We start from the raw sequence: 17,924 nt of genomic DNA on the forward strand, positions 1-17,924 counted from the left end.
ATCACATTTCCTGTTCTCACGAGTGTGTTGTGAAAACAGGAAGTGTTATAGGCTAGATGCTTCCAAAGTGATTAGCAAAGGCTGATACAGCTGCCAAACCAATACACTCCATCCTGACCTGAAGGACCCGCAGCACTTTAGGGTTTGTGCTAATGGAAATGTCACCTGCCTGCTCACAAATCAAGTGGCTTGTGCCGTTCCCTTGCACGCAGATGCTACCCACATGGTAGTTTTTATTTCGCAAACCCGTGAGAGGCTGGTTCACCTAGCAGCCTATGATGAGCAAAAAAGAAAGGCTGTATGAAAACACCATCTTTCAACAGAACTGGTTTTATTGTGTAGTGAAAGACTGCATCTAAAACCGGATGAAGAGGAGTATCAAACAGCATATTTTACCTAGTACATACAAAGACAGACGCTGCTGAGGCTCGAGTGTGTCGATCCTTGCTCAAACCACAAAGAAGCAGTAACTCAGGCTTCCATCTGCATTTTAACAGCTGTTAAGAAACAAGGTAACCGAAGGGTGCAGCTTCTGGAGAGACTGGCAAGCAGAAAAGAACCAGGAGACGCATCTAGTATATGCTGCAGGATGGCACGGTAAGATGAGAAATCAGCTGGCAGTTTTATCGCTTTCCCCATTCTCTATTAGTTTCCTTTTCTTTTCATCCGTTTTCCTCTTGAAGATGCTATCTCTGTAGAACTGAAGTTCTTTGATGCTTTCCCTGATGTCATCAAGTGCTCTGAAAGAGAATTAAGGAGGGTTTCAAAATGCCTGTGCACATCTTCAGCTACATCTGGATCCTAGCGCTTCTGAAAAACTCCAGGCTGTAAGAAATCAAGGTCTGATATGCACAGATCGCACATCTGTCAGAAATAAAACCCACCCTTGCTAGTCTTGGGTACGTGGAAAGCCATAGAAGTCCACCAGCACTGGCACGCCAGGGAGTAACACACAGCTTATTAGTTTATGTCACTGTGGGACATGGAAGCTCCTGAAAGCCAACAGGTTTGACAGCTTCGAGTACTAAAACCAATTCAACCCAAGACAACAGAGACAAGGGCTCCAGAGACCTGCTTTCAGCTCCTGCCTTGGCCTGTTTCTGACCTCTGCGACAGTCACCCCGCCTTCTCTTTTCATACCAGAGCCACCCCTCCTGCCAAGCATGGCCACGTCGAAGCAGAGAAGTAAAGGTTCAGTGGCTCCTTTTCACTGTCGTTTAGGACAGTCGTAGCTCTAAGCACCAAACAGCACCTACAGAAAGTCCACTGCAGACGCTTTAACACCCAGGTGTCTTGCACTTTTTTCTACATTTAGTCTGCGCAGATGAAAGAGCAAAATGGATGCGCTTACACGGTATAATATGGACTTATCAAAACCTATGGATCCCACAGGACCCACTGTCTCCTCTGTTCAGAAGAAGCAGAAAATGTGGCTTTCTAGAAATATGTGTTAATATTGTGCAGGATCTTTTCTTGCAAAACCTCGAGGCAACTGCAACTTTTAGGGATGCCTCAGATGCTGGCAGGAGAGTAACTCAAAATTAAACCCTTCCACAGGAAGGAGAATGAGCTCTCTGACACATGACAACCTCAGGAAAACAGCCAGGAACAGAACTCTCATCTCCCCATTTGCAGTCTTCCAATTTTAGTGTCTCTGCGAACAACTCTGCCCCAAAGAAGGACAGATAAAACCCATTGTTAGGCTACCATTTTCATGTGCCTTCTCACCATGACATCTAAGAAGTGACAGATGTATCTATGTTGCCAAACAAGCGTCTTGGCTTGAATAGTAAACAGAGTGAATCAGAGCAGATAAGGAAACTTCTGATTCTCTGTGTTTTAATAATCCCTTTCCCTATGCTAACCAGGCTTCAGACAGGAGGATACAAATGTCAGGGAGCAGAAGCACACGGCCTCTGCCATCATCTGCATTACAAGCGGCAGGCCGGGAATTCAGAGGAAGCTCCACACTCTGCTTGTGAAGAGCACAGTGTCTGCCCAACAAGCCCTGCTCTGGTATTGACAAAAGTAGAAACCTCACCTGTGAGAAGCCGCCTTCTTTGGTGCAAACTCGTACTCCTCTGGATACCAGCGTCTGCAAGTGGAAAAAAGTGCCACTTAAAAAAGGAAACTGAGGTTCAAAAGCATGTCCGGTGGCTGTGCAGGTTTGCTACAATCGGTGAAAGAATTTCGGCTTCCCTGGTGTCCAGAGAAGCCACAACCCTGGGAGTCAACGTGCTGCAAACTCCAGAGCGCGCCACTCACAGAGTACTCCACGGCTCATTCTGCGCATCCGCCTGAACAGAACAGATGAAAGAACGAGGTGGCAGTGGCAGGCAGCCCTCTCCCAGCAGCCTTTAACCTTGTTTTAGAAGAGCGCGCGTTAGTGCCACTTAACAGGCTTCCCTAGATTACCTTTCATAAGGACTGCTTAATTTGGGGAACGTTTACCTGCAAAGTTCTTTGACAGTGCTCACATCAATGATCCTGTAATGAAGATGCCTCATGAACTGAGGCATGTATTTGTCAAGAAATTTCTTATCTGCATGAACAGAGTTACCTACAAAGACACAAAACAAGGTGTTTCTTCAAAGATGTTACAAAGCTACTGCGAACGACATCTAAATGAGAAGCAGGCTAAGCGAGCTGGGGAAAGATCATAGGGTATGAAAAGCTATTCGCAAGCAGCTCGTTTATCCCATTTTCTAGTAAATATGATTGCAAAGGTTTGTCAGATTTTCATTGCAGGATCACATGCTGTTTAAAAACGTAATCCCTCTGTTAATTCTCCAGTGACTACTCCTACAATTTCTGTCGCACAGATACGTATCAAAGTACTATGCAAGCATCGGGTTTTCCGCAAAGTGACAACGGGCATTGCTATTCATTTCACTTAGCATCAGTCCCAAGACCGTACGTGAACATCCTGAATGTAGTTCCAGGTAGCAGGACGTTCGCCAGATTCGTATTTGGCATTTGGGTTGATACACAGGGAGGAAAAGACACCGCTGGGTTCATTGCTCAGATTTTATGGTCACGGATTGCTGTCAGCAGTTAAGTGGCCCGCCCCAATTATAACCGTACATGGAAACATTATTGCAAAGAAGAATTGAAGTTTCCCACAGCAATGATGTGCAGTATTTGCTTTAGGGAAGCTGCAGAACGGATGATGCCATTACTGAACCTCTCCTTACTAAAAAGGTTTTGATTTGCATGCTAAGTCTCGCCTTAGAAAAACTAAAGCATCCCTGCCATGTACATCAGTGGGCCTTTCGGCATCTGGCCAGGAGTCGCAGGAGGGATAGTATTGTTACTGTTAAGAAAGAACATACTTTACCTGCGAGAGGACAGAGACCGGGGGGTGTCTGTTGTCGTACAAAGGAGAGAAACTCATACTCTGCTTGCTGCAATGAAATTTTACTCTCCTTCACAGCCTTAGTAAGGCCAGACTGCAAAAAAGAGCCATCCATCATAAATCAGAAATACACTGCCAGGAAAGATACTTCCAGAAATGCTCAACAGCAAAAAGTCAACCCTTCAAGCATTGGTTGCTCCCCAGCGTGCCCAGAAGTACCAACTGAAATCTGTGTTTCAATATTCTGGGATGTCCCCTTGCCTTTTTTTCTCTCCGGGCATCGCCACAAACAGATCTGACTGATGTGCAGGGTGCCGCTCAGCAAGTAAAAATTAGCACAAGTAAAGGCGACCGTAGCGTAGTCCTAACAACTCTGATGTTCCCGTGGGTTTTAGTGGTTTGGATTTTTTTTTTCTTTCCTGGTCGCTGTACTTTCCAGGGGTGGTTCTCAACTACTGAGATGTTATGCAAGTCTTGTTTATACACCTGTACATACGTGACCCAGGAAAGTATTAGATTTCTCTTTGTTGAAGGAGAGGCATTCACCTCCCCAGCGCAAAGCAGTAGGTATAAATAAAGAGAAATAATCAGGAGTCGTGGCTTAAGTGTTTATCAAGATTCCTATAAATCAGAAAAGTTCGTTCTTTCTTTTTTTTCCATAGTTAAATGTCAAATCTGCTCCAAGTGTTCTCAGTGATTTATTTCCATCTGGCTACGCTATATATTTCCACGACTGTGCCGCAAAAATCTACTTGACAGATCCAAGTGGTGGTTAAAAAATTCATTATGTGGCTGCATTTTCATCTATATTCTAATTGCTTCTCTTTTCTTAGTCAATTAAAAATAAGTAGCTCCTCAGGAGCAGCAATAACGTATGCTACCATCTTCAATTCACTCATGAACTGAAGTCGAGTTTGAGTCCTCGACTGGAGAAGGGGAAAAGCACCCATCACAGTAAATTAATATTCATTTTCCAAACTCTTGCTAATCCTTCCCGGGGAGAGTGAGATGCCGAAAGGGGAGGGGGGGAGGGGTTATGGGTGTCTTAAAACTTCAGCCTTTAATTGAAAACTAACTTGTATTTCAATTCACAATCAGGGATTAGAAAATCCATTCGTTTTCTTGCTACCAGCAAGGAGGAAGATTTCTTTGGTAGCTAAAAGAACTAAAAGTAATATCTCGCTCTAAAAGTTAAGCTTTCAGCAAAAAAATAGACTGCGCTTACGGCACCGAGGGGACAGGCAAAAATAACCACCCAGCGTTTACAGTAAATGGGCCTGTCACATTCTACAAGTACCTAACTTTGCAGCGATAAATCTGCATCCTGTCAGCTCTGGACTGTTCTACACTGACCTTGTGCCTGTACTTACTTGGGACTTCAAGCCACCTCCTCCCCTTTCCCATCAGAATTAGTCTTTGAACTATTTTATGCAACACGGAACAGGCTTCACCAGGAGGAGCTGTCAGAAGATTCCATCCAATCCGGCCTACAGCTGGGACTCCAGCAGAGGCAGGCCACAGCCGACAGCTCAGCGAGCAGACTGGGGAGCTGAACCCGACTTCTTAACCTCATGCCGAGAGGCAGGCGCTGAGCCTTCCACCTTTGAAGATGGGAGCCAGTGCCACATATCCGAGAGAGGGATCCCGTTCCCAGGCCCACTGACGCTTGCCTCGCCCTGCCTGCAGCTCTCCTGTGTGCCGTTGCTCCAGCCATCTCAGGGGAGCACTCACTAGCTGCTGGCCTTTGCTGACGCTTCTGGCTCTCGAGTCAGAAAGTCACTTCCAGCACTATTCAAACTTGTTAAAAACCAGGCTACAAAGCACAGGCCGCTTCGGGGCCATCTTGCAGCTGAGCTACAGGAGGACAACTAAAGATACAGGAAAGCAATCTGCAGCCGTGCCACAGATGACTTGCGAGACCTTGGGCAAAACGTTACGCGTCAGCTCCTCGCTACGAAATAAGGATGATACTTACTGTCTCCCATTCTTTCTCTCCTCTGTTTGACTGCAAACTGTTCAGCACAGGAGCTGTCTCTTTTTAGGTGACTGCACCGCAACTAATAATTCTGAATTATACGTCACTCTCACCAGGGCAAAGACAAGAGAAATTGCAGCGTGACTGCTCTAGAAGGGTTACCTTCCCGTGATGCTCCTTACACCACTCAGACATGCTGTCCAGCAGCTCATCGGGCTGATTAATGATAAGGTTAGGGCCCTGTCAGGAAGAAAGGTAACAAAACACAGCTTAGTATCGAGCACTCGCAGTCTCCAGAGGCAACGCTGCCACGCACAGCAGCCCCCCGCCATTTAGGGAGTCGGGGAAGCAGCTGCTCGGAGGGCAGGTACGCAGCGGCAGCTCGGGGGAGGGGGGGGCAGAGCAGCATCCGCCCCGTTCCCCCACTCGCGTCTGGGCCCGAGGCGCCCGCTTCGGAGCAGCAGATGCCCAGGCGGCCGGAGCAAGGGGCCACCCCCCCACCACCCCCCCAGCAGCGGGGCCCAAGGGCCGCTGCCCGGCTGTTATTTTCTCCAGCTTCCCCCGGGAAGCAAGGGCCGAGCGCGCCCCGGGTGCCGGTCGGGCAAGGCCGGGGAGCCCGCAGGGCCCCGGGGGCGAGGCCAGGCCCGGCCCGGCCCGGCCCGGCCCGGCTGCTGCTTCTCCTCACCTCGGCCAGGACGTTGAGGTCGGAGTCGGTGATGAGGCAGGCCATCTCCAGGATCTGGTCCTTCTCCACGTCCAGGCCCGTCATCTGCCGCGGAGAGGGGAGGGAGGGGAGCGGCACCGTCAGCGCGGCCGCCGGTCGCCCGCGCCCCCCACCCCGCTCCGCCTCCCCTCCCCTCGCCCCGCACCTCCAGATCCACCCAGACCATCCGCTGCCCCATTCCGCCGCCGGCCATGGCCGCCGCCCGCCGCCGGCCCCGCCACAGCCGCCCGCCGCAGCTCCGCAGGCGACCCAGGCCAGCGCGGCTGCCGCCCAGCATCGCCGCCGGGCCGCAAAGCGCCGCCGCCGCACTACAACTCCCGGCAAGCCCCGCGGCGCCGGCACTCCCCGGGCGGGCGCGGGCGGCGGGCGCGAAGGCCGATGGGAGATGTAGGCGCGGCCGCAGCCTCCAGGGACGGCGGCGGCGTGGCGGAGGAGTAGGAGCAGTAGGAGTAGGAGGGCGGGGGGATCCCGGGAAGATGCTCTGCGGACGGCGAAGCGGACGAGGCGCCCCCCCCACCCCGGATAAACCCGCAGAGATCCAGGGGATGCCCTGGCCGCCGAGCGGCTCCGGTTAAACGGAGCCAGTTTTGCTGCCCAGGGCTGAAACGAGGACGGTTTGCTCCGGCCCGGGTTCTTTCCAGGGAGGCTTTTAATGCTCCTCTCCCCGACAAGGAACACCCCGCTATCCTGCCCCCAAAACGCTGCTCAAAATATCAAAGAAGCCAGAAAGCATCCCTCCCGCCTCGAGTCCCTCTCGGAGGATACACCCTGCATCCAGCGCAGAGACGGACCCCTCCCACCCCACCCCACCCCACCAAAACACCGGCTTCTCTGCAGCGGCCGTTTCTCTGAAATTCTGGCACTTTGGGGGGCCCTGTCCATCCCCTGCCCCGCAAAAAGCCCTGAGGTGTCAGGTTAACAAACACCTTTAAAATTGAGGCACTGGCTGCGGCAGCGGGGCTTGCCGCTAGTCGCTTTACAAACATTAAAAGGTAACTTTGATGGGTTGGGTGGGCTAGGTTTGGGGTTTTTTTATACATATACACGGTAAGAAACAGATTGGGCTTTGTCATCGAGTTCTTTACGAGCCCGCCAAATGGGCGTTAATGCCGCGACGGGTGCCACTTGGCCTCTCTGTAGCTCTCCCTCCGGTAGTCATAGTCGTGGCTCCAGCCGTCCCGGTGCCTGTCTTCATAGGCAGGCTCCTCTCTGCCCCCCCGGTAGTGATGCTCGGCGTCGTGCCCCCTCTCCTCAAAGCCATACTCCTCCCTCTTGCCCCTGCCGTAGTCGGGTCCCCGCTCCCCGAAGCGCTGCTCACGGCCAAAGTGCCTGCTGTCTGGGTGGTAGGGGTGGGCGCTCAGCCTGCCCTTGCGCTGGGCCGGCACCTCTTGGCGCCGTGGCATTTGGGAGGCCGGCGAGGGGTGAAAAGCATGGGGAGTGTGCTGGTAGGCAGGCACGGGGAAGCCAGGCTGCTCATACTTCCCCCCAAACTGAGGTTGCTGCCACATGGCGCTGTTCATCTGGAAAGAGAAGAGAGGAAAAGGGTCAGTGGATTTGGGGCACTCACTTCCCGGCAGAGTGCTTGAACCTTTCCAGGGGATGGGGGCCAGAGAAACGCTAACCCCCACACCGGCCTCTGAATCACACATTAACCACACCATAAATACAGGGAAAAACCAAAAGTTGCTGGTTTGGAAACAAGACTAGACACTAACTTACAGAGCAGCTATTACCAACTGCTTCACCTACAGCCAAAACTCAAAGCTCTCCCCACCGTTAACCACCTCAGTGGCAGAAGCCCTAAACCTTCCGGAACTGTCATTTCAACACTCCAGAAGTACACTCCCACAACCTCTCACAATCATTACAAGAAACAAGTACTCAAAATCAGAGACAACTCTGTCACGTGTCATCTGTCAGCCATGGGCCACTGCAGGGTCAGATGCTGTTAGCACAAGCAAGCAGCCTACCACTGCTTGTCTCTGAAGGTTATCGGCCGATGGCAGAGACCGCTGCGCTGATGAGAATCCCGTTGCTACCGCACCATCAGGACTCCTGTCATATCTGCAGAAAAAAAAGATCAGGAGCTTCAGCCTTAAACTCAAGACTAGCACTTGCGTTGCACGCTTGGCAGTGCCCTCCCCACTTCACCTCAACGGACCTTTTCCGCGCTTGCATTAAAACGCAACGGTCTTCTTTTGGTGTTCAGATTTCAGGCACTAAAAAGGTACCAAGGGCACTAGGAACTCAAGGATTTTCTCCATAGGGAAAAGCAAGCAAACTGCGCTGGGGAAGAGAGCCAGGAACACAGCGAAATGTGCAAATGCTCTTTTCTGCTTCGAACTACGTGCAGGTACCTACGGTGTGTGCTGACAGGACTCGTACCTGCTGCAGTTTGATGCCGGATGCGGCGCGCCAGAGGGGCTGGTATTGGCGGCTCCGTGCGGGGACAAAGATGGATTGCCGTCCTGAGATGCGTGACTGCTCCCTGAAGAGAAAGAAACATTTCGCAAGACTGACAAACGTGAGTTAGAGGAACTTGGGTATGTAGTGAACTTGCAAGGCGCTAGCAGTTGCCACGTGCTTAATTAGCTCTTCAGTTTCCTCAGTGGCCTGCAAAAGCAAGTCATCCAGTCCCCAAAACAAGATGCCGCAACTCTCTCAACCTGCAGGGAAGGATGCAATCGGGCAGCGATGTTCTGGCCTACATGCCTCATTCAAATGACATCAGGGACGGCTTTCACTGCCTGCGTGACTATTTAGAGGGTACCAGTGAAGGACCAGAAAACTAACCCAACAGAAGGCTCAGCTCCTGGACTGCACCTGGCCGTAACTGATGGAAAGGTGCTCAGGGGGAAGTACAGGGACAAGATCACACACCTGCTTGACACTAGCGTGCTACGAAACCAGTGCCGGCTGTGAGGTGAGTGCCTGCCGGATGAGAAGCCGGTGCAATTTACCCCATCCCATGTCAGTCTGCCGGGCTTTGGGAAGCAGCAGCCGACGGCAGTTTTGCTTTCTCTCTCTCTCATAAGTGGGTTACTTAGTGCTTCTTTTGGCGGGTACCTGATCGGAACTGGATTTTGATGGGCCTCCCGTACAGCTTGATGCCGTTCAGCAGGCTCAACCCGTAGGGGACCGATTCCTCGTGTTTGAAATTCACGAACGCGAACTGCTTGGGTCTGCCGTCTCTGTCCTTCGGGATCTTCACCTTAATCACCGGACCCGCCTGCGAGGCAAGGAACGAGAGGCGTGAGAGGAGAAATGGAGCAGCTTCCCGAAAAGCTGGGGCCGGGCAGTCTAGGCCCGGCGGGCGCCGCGCGGAAGTTTGTCCTCCGCCGGCCGCCGTACCCTCCCTCGCCGGGGCAGGCCCAGCCACGGCGGTCGCGGCCTCCCCCGCTATAAAGCGCGGCCGGGCGGGGGAAGGGGGTTCGGCTGCCGGCCGGTACCTGGTGGAACAGCTCGAAGATGAGCTCCTCGGTGACCTTGGGGTCCAGGTTCCCCACGAAAAGGGTCCGATCCGCCTCGGCCGCCGCCGCCCCCATCGCCGCGGCCGGGCAGCTCGCGCTCAGCGGCGCCGACGCACGCCTCTGCGCAGGCGCCTGCGGCGTGACGTCACCACGTCAGAGTCCGCGCCCCCGCCCCTTCCGCTGGGCCTGGCCGAGGGGGACCGGACCGGACCGGGCGGGGCTGGCGGCGGCGGCGATGGCGGAGCTGGTGGAGCCGGTGTTCGGCGGTGGGAGACGGGGAGAGCCCGGGGCCGGGGAACCGGTCCGCCCGTCTCTCAAGCGAAGCGGCGGGCAGCTGCGGGCTCGGTGGGCCCGGTGCCTGCGGCGGGGCGCTGGCCCATTCCCTCCAGGCCCTCGGTGCTGAAGTCATAACTTACCGTCAGCCCTGCGTATCGGACCAGAGGTGTTCGCTGCAGCAGGCGTGGCTGCCCCAGCCTCAGCCGAGTGGCCGTTCTTGTCAAAGGCGACTTTTCCAAAACGGTGACAGAGATTTCAAAACCCTCAAGTTAGTTGTTTGCAGGTAGGGAAGCCTGCAAAGGCTGTCGGTTCCCGGAGGCTTGCGGTAGAAAGCTGGGGATGTCGTCGCTGTGGGCTCCTAACCCTTTTCTCTCTTATGAGTTGATACTTGGGGAGCCCAGCTGCGCCCCGTAGGGCCGGACACCCTCCTGCCACGAGTGTGCTTAGCTGCACTGATGCCAGGCCTCCGGAACGGAGCGTGGACCTCACTTTGCGTCGTCAAAGTAACGGCGGGAGAAGAAGCCTAGGTGAAGCCGGCAAGAGAACGGTGCATTTTGTGCCACTGCCTGGTTTTATTGCTGCCATACTGCGATGGCCGCCTCTGTCCCGAGGGCTGCCTCCCGCAGCCACGCTAACTGGGGAGGGCAGCTTGGCCCTTCTCCGTTAGACTGTTAGGTGAAGGGGCCGCTCTTGGGTTCGTGTTTGGGCAGAGCGCTGGACAGTCGTCTCCCAGCTACTTCACTTCTGCAAGTATTTTGCAAAACAGCTCCCCTGCCCCTTGCGCTTGATCCAGGACAGTTCTTCCCAGTGACTGTAATCGCCTGGCTATTTCAGAAGATGCTGGATGTAACACAGGGGTATTTTCCATCTGGGAAAATTTTGAAAGGGGAAGTCGAGCCTTCATTTTTCATTAGATTCCAACGCGTTATGGCAGATCCTATTTTCTTGTTAATTAGGCGCTGTTCATTTTCTTCACTTCATTACTTGCTACCGCACCTAGAATTTATATTCATTTGGTTTAATCGTGTTCGCCTGGTTACATTCTAAACAGTTACTCATTCAGAAAGGAAATTATTACCTCGGTCTGCCAGGACTTCCACTTTGCCTTAATTTCCCTGGAGCCTCGTTTACTTCCCTCTGCTTTTTCTTTTTTTTCCTCTCTGGGTCCCCTTGGGCTTGGCTGGAAGTGTGTGTGGCGTTCGCACCGCCGTCGGCTTGCTCCCCGTGTGCCAGGCAACTTCCAGCAAGCACTGTGGCCCTGCACAGTGGGCCATAGGCAGCCACGTTCAGAGACCCGCATGAGTTGCCGACGGGCTCAGGCGCTGCCCATTGCAGCCTCGCACAGCCGAGACCTGAAAAAATGAGCAATAAGAGAATGGGGAACTATTTCAGGTTTTTCACAGGCATGCTCCTGTAATTCTGTTGCGCTTTTTTCCCTTTTTGTGTTACTATTTTATGCCCTTTCTGCTCTTCAAAGAAGCAAAATGGAAAACCAGAAAGCTTTTTTGCTTTGGGGGGCAAAATGCGTTCTTTGGCTGCCTATTTTCACTCAATACACAGGTGCTCTTAAATATTGCAGGAGCTTCAACCAGTTCCACGCTGGAGACGAAACAAGCGACTAGTCCTCCTCAAATCATTGCTTGCGCTTGTGCCTTGCACTTCTTTCTTGGCCTGCCTTCTGGGTTACTGCCCTTAAGCTGTAGATTCCCCTCATCTCCCAGCTCAGGGCTCTGGCTCAGCTCTCCTGTGCAGTGCAGGAGCCCAGCGGCCACTCGGTCGTCTTGCCCATTGCGTGCCTGCCATGCAGCCTCTGTCCCCAGCACCAGTTGCAGGCATCAGCCGTGCCTTCCCTCTCACCTGACTGTGCTCCCACTCCTCTGGTGGCTTGGCCACCTCCCTGTCTTCTCCAAGCGGCTGAAGGCACTGTGGTGATGGGACCACTTGATGGAAAGTGGATGCTTGAAAATTCCCTGCAGCCAGAAAGTGGGTACCCATAATTACACCCCACAATAGCAAGATCCGTCAGACAAAGCCGTTGCAAATGATGGTCCTTTCTCCCAAGAGCCTGGAAGGAGGGGTCGTGCCAGCTAATGCGAAAAACAGCACTCCTGATCCCCACATGCCGTTTTCATTATGGCCATCGAACATCCAGGGGCTGATTGACAGCTGTACGGAGAGGGAGATGAGCTGACAAAGATAGCAGCTGTGGTTACTGCCGAATGAACCGAGCTTCAGTCAGTGGTTTTGATTCGCTGCTTTGGCTGCATGTTCAGGCATGGTGTGAGTGGGGGCAAGTCACCCCCTACGAGAGGAGGAGGGCGAGGTGAGGAAGGAAAGGCAGGGTCCGGGAAGGCAGGCTGCCATCTTTTTACACCCTCTCCGTCGTGTGGGCTCTGTCCTTCTGTTCCCAAAGCTTGCACAGGCAAGGGGAGAGCTGAGCCAGTCATCACCCGGGTAAGCATCTTCCTGGCACCAGTCTGGCCTGTGCCCACCTTGCTTCCTTAGGTGCCACCATGATTGCTGTCAGCGAGCGGCAGGCGGAATACCGCCTGGCCTCTTAGCTGGGAAAGTCTTTCAATGACTCCTGGCAGGTTGCGACAGAAGGGTAATTGTAGCTACAAAAGTCTCCGTGAAGGGAATCATTGTGCTTTTTAAACAGACCATAAAAATCCCCAGCGATGCCGATGTTCGAACAGTTAAACAGCGATTAAAGACGCCAGCGCTACAAGACCTGGGCATGTTATTTCCAGAGAACATGTCAGCAGCTGCTGCATTCCTGCCTTTACTGCGCTGCGCTGGCAGACACGGAGGTCTTTATGGAAACGGTGGCCTTACATTTGGCGTTAAGTAGCGAGCATCAGAGGTCCTGATCTGCCTCTGAGCATCCTCTGGTTTTCAGCTCCCTTTCGTGGAACTGGGCAATGAGGCCATTCCAGGCACTTGTGGCAGTGCCAAAAACCTGCACTGCTTGCACAGAGCGTCCCAGTGGCTCTGGGGACAGTCCCGCCAAGCAGAGCCCGAGCTGGCGGTGTCACCGACATGATCCTCGTCTCGCTGACGTGGCATCTCCAGTCTACACTTTGGGGGGCGCATACAATTACATCTAATGACCTTAGTAAGTCTGTAACTGGTGCCGACATTACCCTGCAGCCCTGCAGACTTTAGTGGGTTGCTTTTTTTTATTGGGTTCGTACCAAGAAACTAAAAGGCAGCTGGACAGAGAGGAGGCTGAACCCCTCTGGTGCCTACCTGGGCTTGCTGGGTGCTGTGGAGTTTATGTGGTATTTGAGGACCGTGACTCCTTTCAACCTTTCGTCTCCCTTCTGGGCTGTATCACTTGCTCTGCCTCTTACTTTATGCCAGCCTCTTCTGTCAGAAGCAGTAAGATTTGTGACGGGACTTGATCTGTGTATATTCAGCGAGAAAATTTTGTATGTCCCTGTTTCTTCTCACTCTTGAACCAAAACTACCCTAAAAGAAGATCAGTATGAGAGAGGGGAGGAGAAGCTTCAGCAACAAATCCCAAACATTTCTTCTAAAAAAACTGCAGAGAACTGAGGCATGCTGAGTGTGCTGATATTATTAATAAAAATGTCTAGGCTCAAATATCTCTAAAACAAATCTCTGGTGTGTCGCAGGTCTGGCTGGCTGTAAGCATGGGAGAACAACTGAGTATGGCCAGGGGTGCTGCGAACCGGGGGAGGTTGCTTTGGGGAGAGCATCATTTCCATCTGTCAACCCTTTCTGCCATGTTCCTGTGTGCGTGCCGGCACCCGGCAGGTACGTATTGCTGAGGTGGCAGCATTTTGTTGAACAATTTTTACAGGTTTACTGAAAAGATCAGCAGGTGCTCTTGGTTCTGGGAGTGCTGGGGATCGTCTGTGTGCAAGGCATGCTGCTCCCCTTGACAGCATCCTTTTCTCCCCCTCCCAGCCCCTGCACTTTTCAGACAGAGCATGCAGGGTTTGCACAGAAATCAGAAACAGATCTGGGTTTGAACAATCTCACTGCCTTTGCAGCCAAACTTTTCCTCATAAGAATGGATTTTGGCCTCAAAAAAAGGGCATCGTGGCTGGAAGAGGGAAGCTTCTCAGAAGCTCTGCTCCAATGTGGGAGGATGGGAGGGAAAGGGCTTGGGTGCAATTCCTGTTTCTGGGCTGGGGCAAGCTGGTGGGGTTACCCCGACCCTGGGCTGCTGGTGTGCAGCTGGGGCTTCGAGGGCTGGTGCTGTGTGCACTGCATAAATCTCAGCCCGCAGACACTCTTACAGCACTCGTGAGTTGATTTGCTTTCAAATAAAGGGCTAAGAGGCTGTGGGTTACGTCAGCAGGGCTTTTTGAAACCAGACATGCTGCTGTTTTCCTCCTCAGTGCCCATGTGCTATCCGGTGATGGAGGCACACCTGCCTACCACAAGGCTCAATGGGGCTTCATGGTCTGCGTGGACATCGCCGGGCAGGTACGACTGGACCTTGCTGAACTTCACGTCAAATCCAGTGCCCTCCACAGCTTCTTCCACCACGTTTCTCTCTGGGCAGAGGCACGAGAAAACCTGCTTGTTGAAGGCATAGTAGGTTTCCTGGAGGACAGTCACCATCACCAGGTGCCCCCCGGCTTCACAAGGGCACTGACATTTCTCAGGCCACTGCAGAAGGTGGCCAGGTCCTTGCAGGCGGCCTCCAAGTGGAGGGTGGAGAGGAGGCAGTCAGCAAGAGGCAGGGACACGGGGTCCACAGGGTTGGCTTTGGTCATGTCGCACTTCAGAACCTGCCTCACCTTCTTTCTCATTTTCTCCTCTTTCGCAGCCCACTTCTCCCAACAAGTAGACAAAAAATAAATATATGAAGGCTCCTTATGTGCTTCTTTAGCATCTGTGCCTGCGACTTCATGTATGCCGTGGTTGGTGGCAGGGCAGTAGGAAGCCAGCCTCGCCTGTCCCTTTCCAGCTCAAACGTATTTCACCATTGGCCTCCAGTCGAAGGCTTCCGCGTCGTTCTTCAGCCACTTCTCCAGCTCCCAGCGGTTCTGGTCTGCATAGTCCAAGGTGATGTTCTCCGCTCACAAGCGGACAGAAACTGGTAGATGGTGGGGCCACAGCCAACATCTAACAGGGTATCACCCCTCAGCCCATCTGGTGCGGAGTCGGGGGAGGACCATCCTGGTGAGGATGGAGACCGTGCCCTGGGACAGAAACATCCAGCAGCCCTGTCGGGCTGTGCTTCCCCTAACCCAGAAACACAATCCCAATTGCCATGGACCCACAGTGCAGCCCTGGGCAGGGCTCCCCAATGCCTGGGGCTCTCTGGCAGCAGCCCAGCCCAGCGGCAGCTCCTGCAGCCACCACAGAGCCCCCAGCCCTGCCCCTGGGCAGGGGCAATGCCTGCTTCTGGAGCAGAGGCACTGGCCCCCTACCAACCCCTACCCAACCTGGATTTGGCGGTGATCCCAGAAACTGTGGAGCAACTCCAGCTGGCAGTACCCTGTGTGCATAGATAGACACACATGCCTTTTTTTTTTTTTTTTTTTTTTTTTTAAAAGCGTGTGCGTGTGCATTTGTATAGCACACAGCTCGCTGTGCACTGGGGCACACACCAAGCAGCATGCAGCCCGAGGACAGCCCTGCAAACAGTGCTGTACGACGTCACCCAGCACGTCGGGGTAGGTACTTGCCCAAGGAGAACATTTTAAACAGGCCCCTCATGTTTTGCACCTGAAATGTGTTGGGCCATCCATAGCTGTCGCTCAGGCTGTAAAATTATTTCAAACGCTTCTGAGGGTCAAAACAACACTGGTAAATGTCTGCATCCGTGAAGACCGCTGGAGCATCCATCCTGCTGAGAGCAAGCTCTGCTGCTCACTCCTCCCGCCAGGAGTTGTGCAGTTCCTGTTGTACTTTCGGTTTTAACCTCCCTCCTGCGTCCTCTGCTCCAGGTGCCAGCTGGACACACTCCTGTTCATGAGCAGGGCTTTCTCTTGCTCTCTGTTTCTGCACTGAGCTTTACTTTTTCCGTAATAACTTGCTATTGAAATCCCCCCAGCAGCCCCTGAGCCACACAATCCCCTGTACGAATGACTATAATTAATGGCAATCCCTGGGATTACATTACATGTCCCTGGCTTTACAGTAATTGACAGCGATGACCCCATACAGTGTGAGCCAGTATCGCCAGCAGTCGCAGCCCAACAGTTCGGTAAACAGTCTTGGGGCATCCGACACATTTACTTCTTAATAGCAGATTGAAGTCGGCGTGTTTGGTAATATAACGTGGCAAGGAAGTTTTAAGACCATTAGATGCCCTGGCAAAGGACTGTCAGTGTCTCTCCCGCAGGAAGGAGGAATCGCTGCCAGTCCACGAGAAGCGCCTGTCAAAATTTCCATCCCGTCTCAGTGATTTTGTTGCTTTTATTTTTTTCAGGTTTCCCTTGGAAAACTGCAGTTCCACCTCCTCGCCCCGAAAACCAGAATATTCCCAGCCTTGGCGCCCGGCTTTTGTCTCCAGAGCCGGCCGCAGACCCTGCGCCCCTGCCTGCACCGTGCCTGCCGGGAGGTCCCCACCCGCGGCGTGGTCACCCACAGCCCCTCACCCGCCGTCCCAGGTAACGGGGAGCGGCGGGGCGGTGAGACGGGGACGCGGCGGCGGCCGCCTCCTTTGCCATCGCCGCCACGAAGAGGCAGCAGAGCCCCGCGCTTCTCGCAGCGGCGGCTGCCCGCCGCATCTCGTCCTCTTCCCGCTCGCCCAGCGGGAGCCGAAATGATCAAACAGTTTTAGGCTCGTTACCGACTCCGAATCTATATAATTGGCCTTTGCTTTTTTAAAGATCGGTCATTAGGAGCAACGGGCGGAGGAGCCACTGTATCATCCTCAAACTAATAAGCGCCGGTTTAGATCCCGAGGTGACTTTGCTTAACAAACCGCATGCACGGCCAGACCTGCTCCTGCGAAACCAGCTGCCGAAGATACGAAGCGTAAAAAAGGATGTCAGCTTGAAAGATGAACACGTTAAAAAGGTTTTCTTCTGAGAGCAAAACCAACAACAAGCGCTCCCTGCTACTCTGGCCCTGAGACCCCGGGCTAAAACGGTCTCTAAAGCCACCGGCCCCGCCAGAGCTCCCCCGGACTCCACAAGCGGCCCCAGAGGTGTCTTTGCCACGGGCTGTCGGTCCCCAAAACAGAGCACAGGCACTCCCGACCTTGCAGCTGGAAGCCCTGAGATAAATCCTATTGATGCCAGGGGTTTTGTCCCTGCCACCCGAAATCTCAGCACCGCAACAGGAACGGGAGGTGGAGGAGAGGTGAATTTACCCCCCTGTTAAATCCTTGGAGCTCAAGTTTGAGGTCCTCCATGCTATACCAAGCTGTGCCCACCCAGGCTCACCCCCCCGCCACCCCTGTCACACATGCCAGGCTGCAAGGGGATGCTCTCACAAAAGGGAATGTGCCAGCAGCAAAGCTGATACTGAAAACTAAAACGTAGCAATGCTTTGGTCTGTGCCCCCAAGGAAAGTGCTGGGGGTGGGAGTGAGCAGCAAGGCCACCTGCCAGCCCCAAATCTCGCTCCCAAGGGGCCTCTGTTCTCACTCCTTGTGGCATGTGTACATTTTTCCTGAAGGTTGCTTGGCTCGCTTTTCCCTCCTGGCTCAGCAGGCCCAGACACTCTGTAGGGCCATTCCTGAGGAAGCCACCTGGAGCAGGTGGGGCTGCGAGGAGGAGGAGAGGAGTCTGCTTTCTGCAGGGGGACACAGAGAGAAGGGGGCAAAAGGAGTGGCGGGCGCACACTCCCTGCTCCTCACCTGCCTCCCAAAGGACCGAGGAGACATCAGGGTGACCGATGAGAGCTGCTGATAAAATCACAGTAATCACCCAGTGCTCCGCTGGGGTCAGCTCTGCTCTGAGCATCACCAAGTTCGCAGTGGGGCTCAGAGAGCAGTCTGAGCCCCAAAGCCAAGCCTGAACATTCATGCCTTTGCCGGGCTCTGAATTTATATTTTTTTTAAGATACCCAGCTGAGGTGTATAAAAGCATAGCCCGGTAGCCGGCTGCAGCATAGGGGCTTTGGCTTGTTGCTGGTGCTCTTTGCCAGCGCAGTGCTCACATTTCAGTCCATAGAGGCTGTTTTTGCTTAT

General features: G+C 53.5%; 3 protein-coding genes across 4 annotated transcripts; all 3 read right to left on the reverse strand.

The window, feature by feature from the left end:
* Positions 1–314: 314 nt before the first annotated feature.
* Positions 315–6,375, reverse strand: REXO2 (RNA exonuclease 2). Of its 2 annotated transcripts, none has more exons than XM_049799374.1 (7): positions 6,200–6,369; positions 6,016–6,099; positions 5,493–5,570; positions 3,338–3,449; positions 2,452–2,560; positions 2,042–2,095; positions 315–740 (listed from the first exon to the last, which is right to left on the reverse strand). In XM_049799374.1, exons 1-7 carry the CDS (start codon positions 6,329–6,331, stop codon positions 611–613), a joined length of 699 nt encoding a protein of 232 aa, XP_049655331.1. In that variant the 5' UTR covers positions 6,332–6,369; the 3' UTR covers positions 315–610. The 2 variants fall into 2 exon arrangements, 1 of the variants encoding a protein (XP_049655331.1); XR_007505914.1 differs by having other exon boundaries at positions 646–740; positions 2,042–2,297; positions 6,200–6,375.
* Positions 6,376–6,873: 498 nt separating this feature from the next.
* On the reverse strand, positions 6,874–9,644 carry RBM7 (RNA binding motif protein 7). Its single transcript, XM_049799373.1, has 5 exons — positions 9,504–9,644; positions 9,121–9,283; positions 8,440–8,542; positions 8,025–8,118; positions 6,874–7,574 (listed from the first exon to the last, which is right to left on the reverse strand). Exons 1-5 carry the CDS (start codon positions 9,597–9,599, stop codon positions 7,158–7,160), a joined length of 873 nt encoding a protein of 290 aa, XP_049655330.1. The 5' UTR covers positions 9,600–9,644; the 3' UTR covers positions 6,874–7,157.
* Positions 9,645–14,180: 4,536 nt separating this feature from the next.
* Positions 14,181–15,500, reverse strand: NNMT (nicotinamide N-methyltransferase). The gene is given in 5 exon segments (XM_049800136.1): positions 14,181–14,404; positions 14,407–14,611; positions 14,723–14,856; positions 14,859–14,930; positions 15,470–15,500. Coding segments are annotated over 5 exon segments (666 nt in total).
* Between the last annotated feature and the right edge of the window lie 2,424 nt (positions 15,501–17,924).

Source organism: Accipiter gentilis, chromosome 5 (genome assembly GCF_929443795.1).
Source record: "Accipiter gentilis chromosome 5, bAccGen1.1, whole genome shotgun sequence".
In the NCBI taxonomy this organism is placed as follows: Eukaryota; Metazoa; Chordata; class Aves; order Accipitriformes; family Accipitridae; genus Astur; species Astur gentilis.

Bases quoted from the DNA above. Each gene is read 5' to 3' on its own strand.
- REXO2 (XM_049799374.1), bottom strand. From the start codon at position 6,331: ATGCTGGGCGGCAGCCGCGCTGGCCTGGGTCGCCTGCGGAGCTGCGGC. The intron at 6,100-6,199 runs GTGCGGGGCGAG...TCTCCGCGGCAG, and splicing joins TGGTCTGGGTGGATCTGGAG to ATGACGGGCCTGGACGTGGA. The intron at 5,571-6,015 runs GTGAGGAGAAGC...TCTTCCTGACAG, and splicing joins ACCTCAACGTCCTGGCCGAG to GGCCCTAACCTTATCATTAA.
- RBM7 (XM_049799373.1), bottom strand. From the start codon at position 9,599: ATGGGGGCGGCGGCGGCCGAGGCGGATCGGACCCTTTTCGTGGGGAAC. The intron at 9,284-9,503 runs GTACCGGCCGGC...CTTGCCTCGCAG, and splicing joins TCTTCGAGCTGTTCCACCAG to GCGGGTCCGGTGATTAAGGT. The intron at 8,543-9,120 runs GTACCCGCCAAA...CTTTCTCTTCAG, and splicing joins CAAAATCCAGTTCCGATCAG to GGAGCAGTCACGCATCTCAG.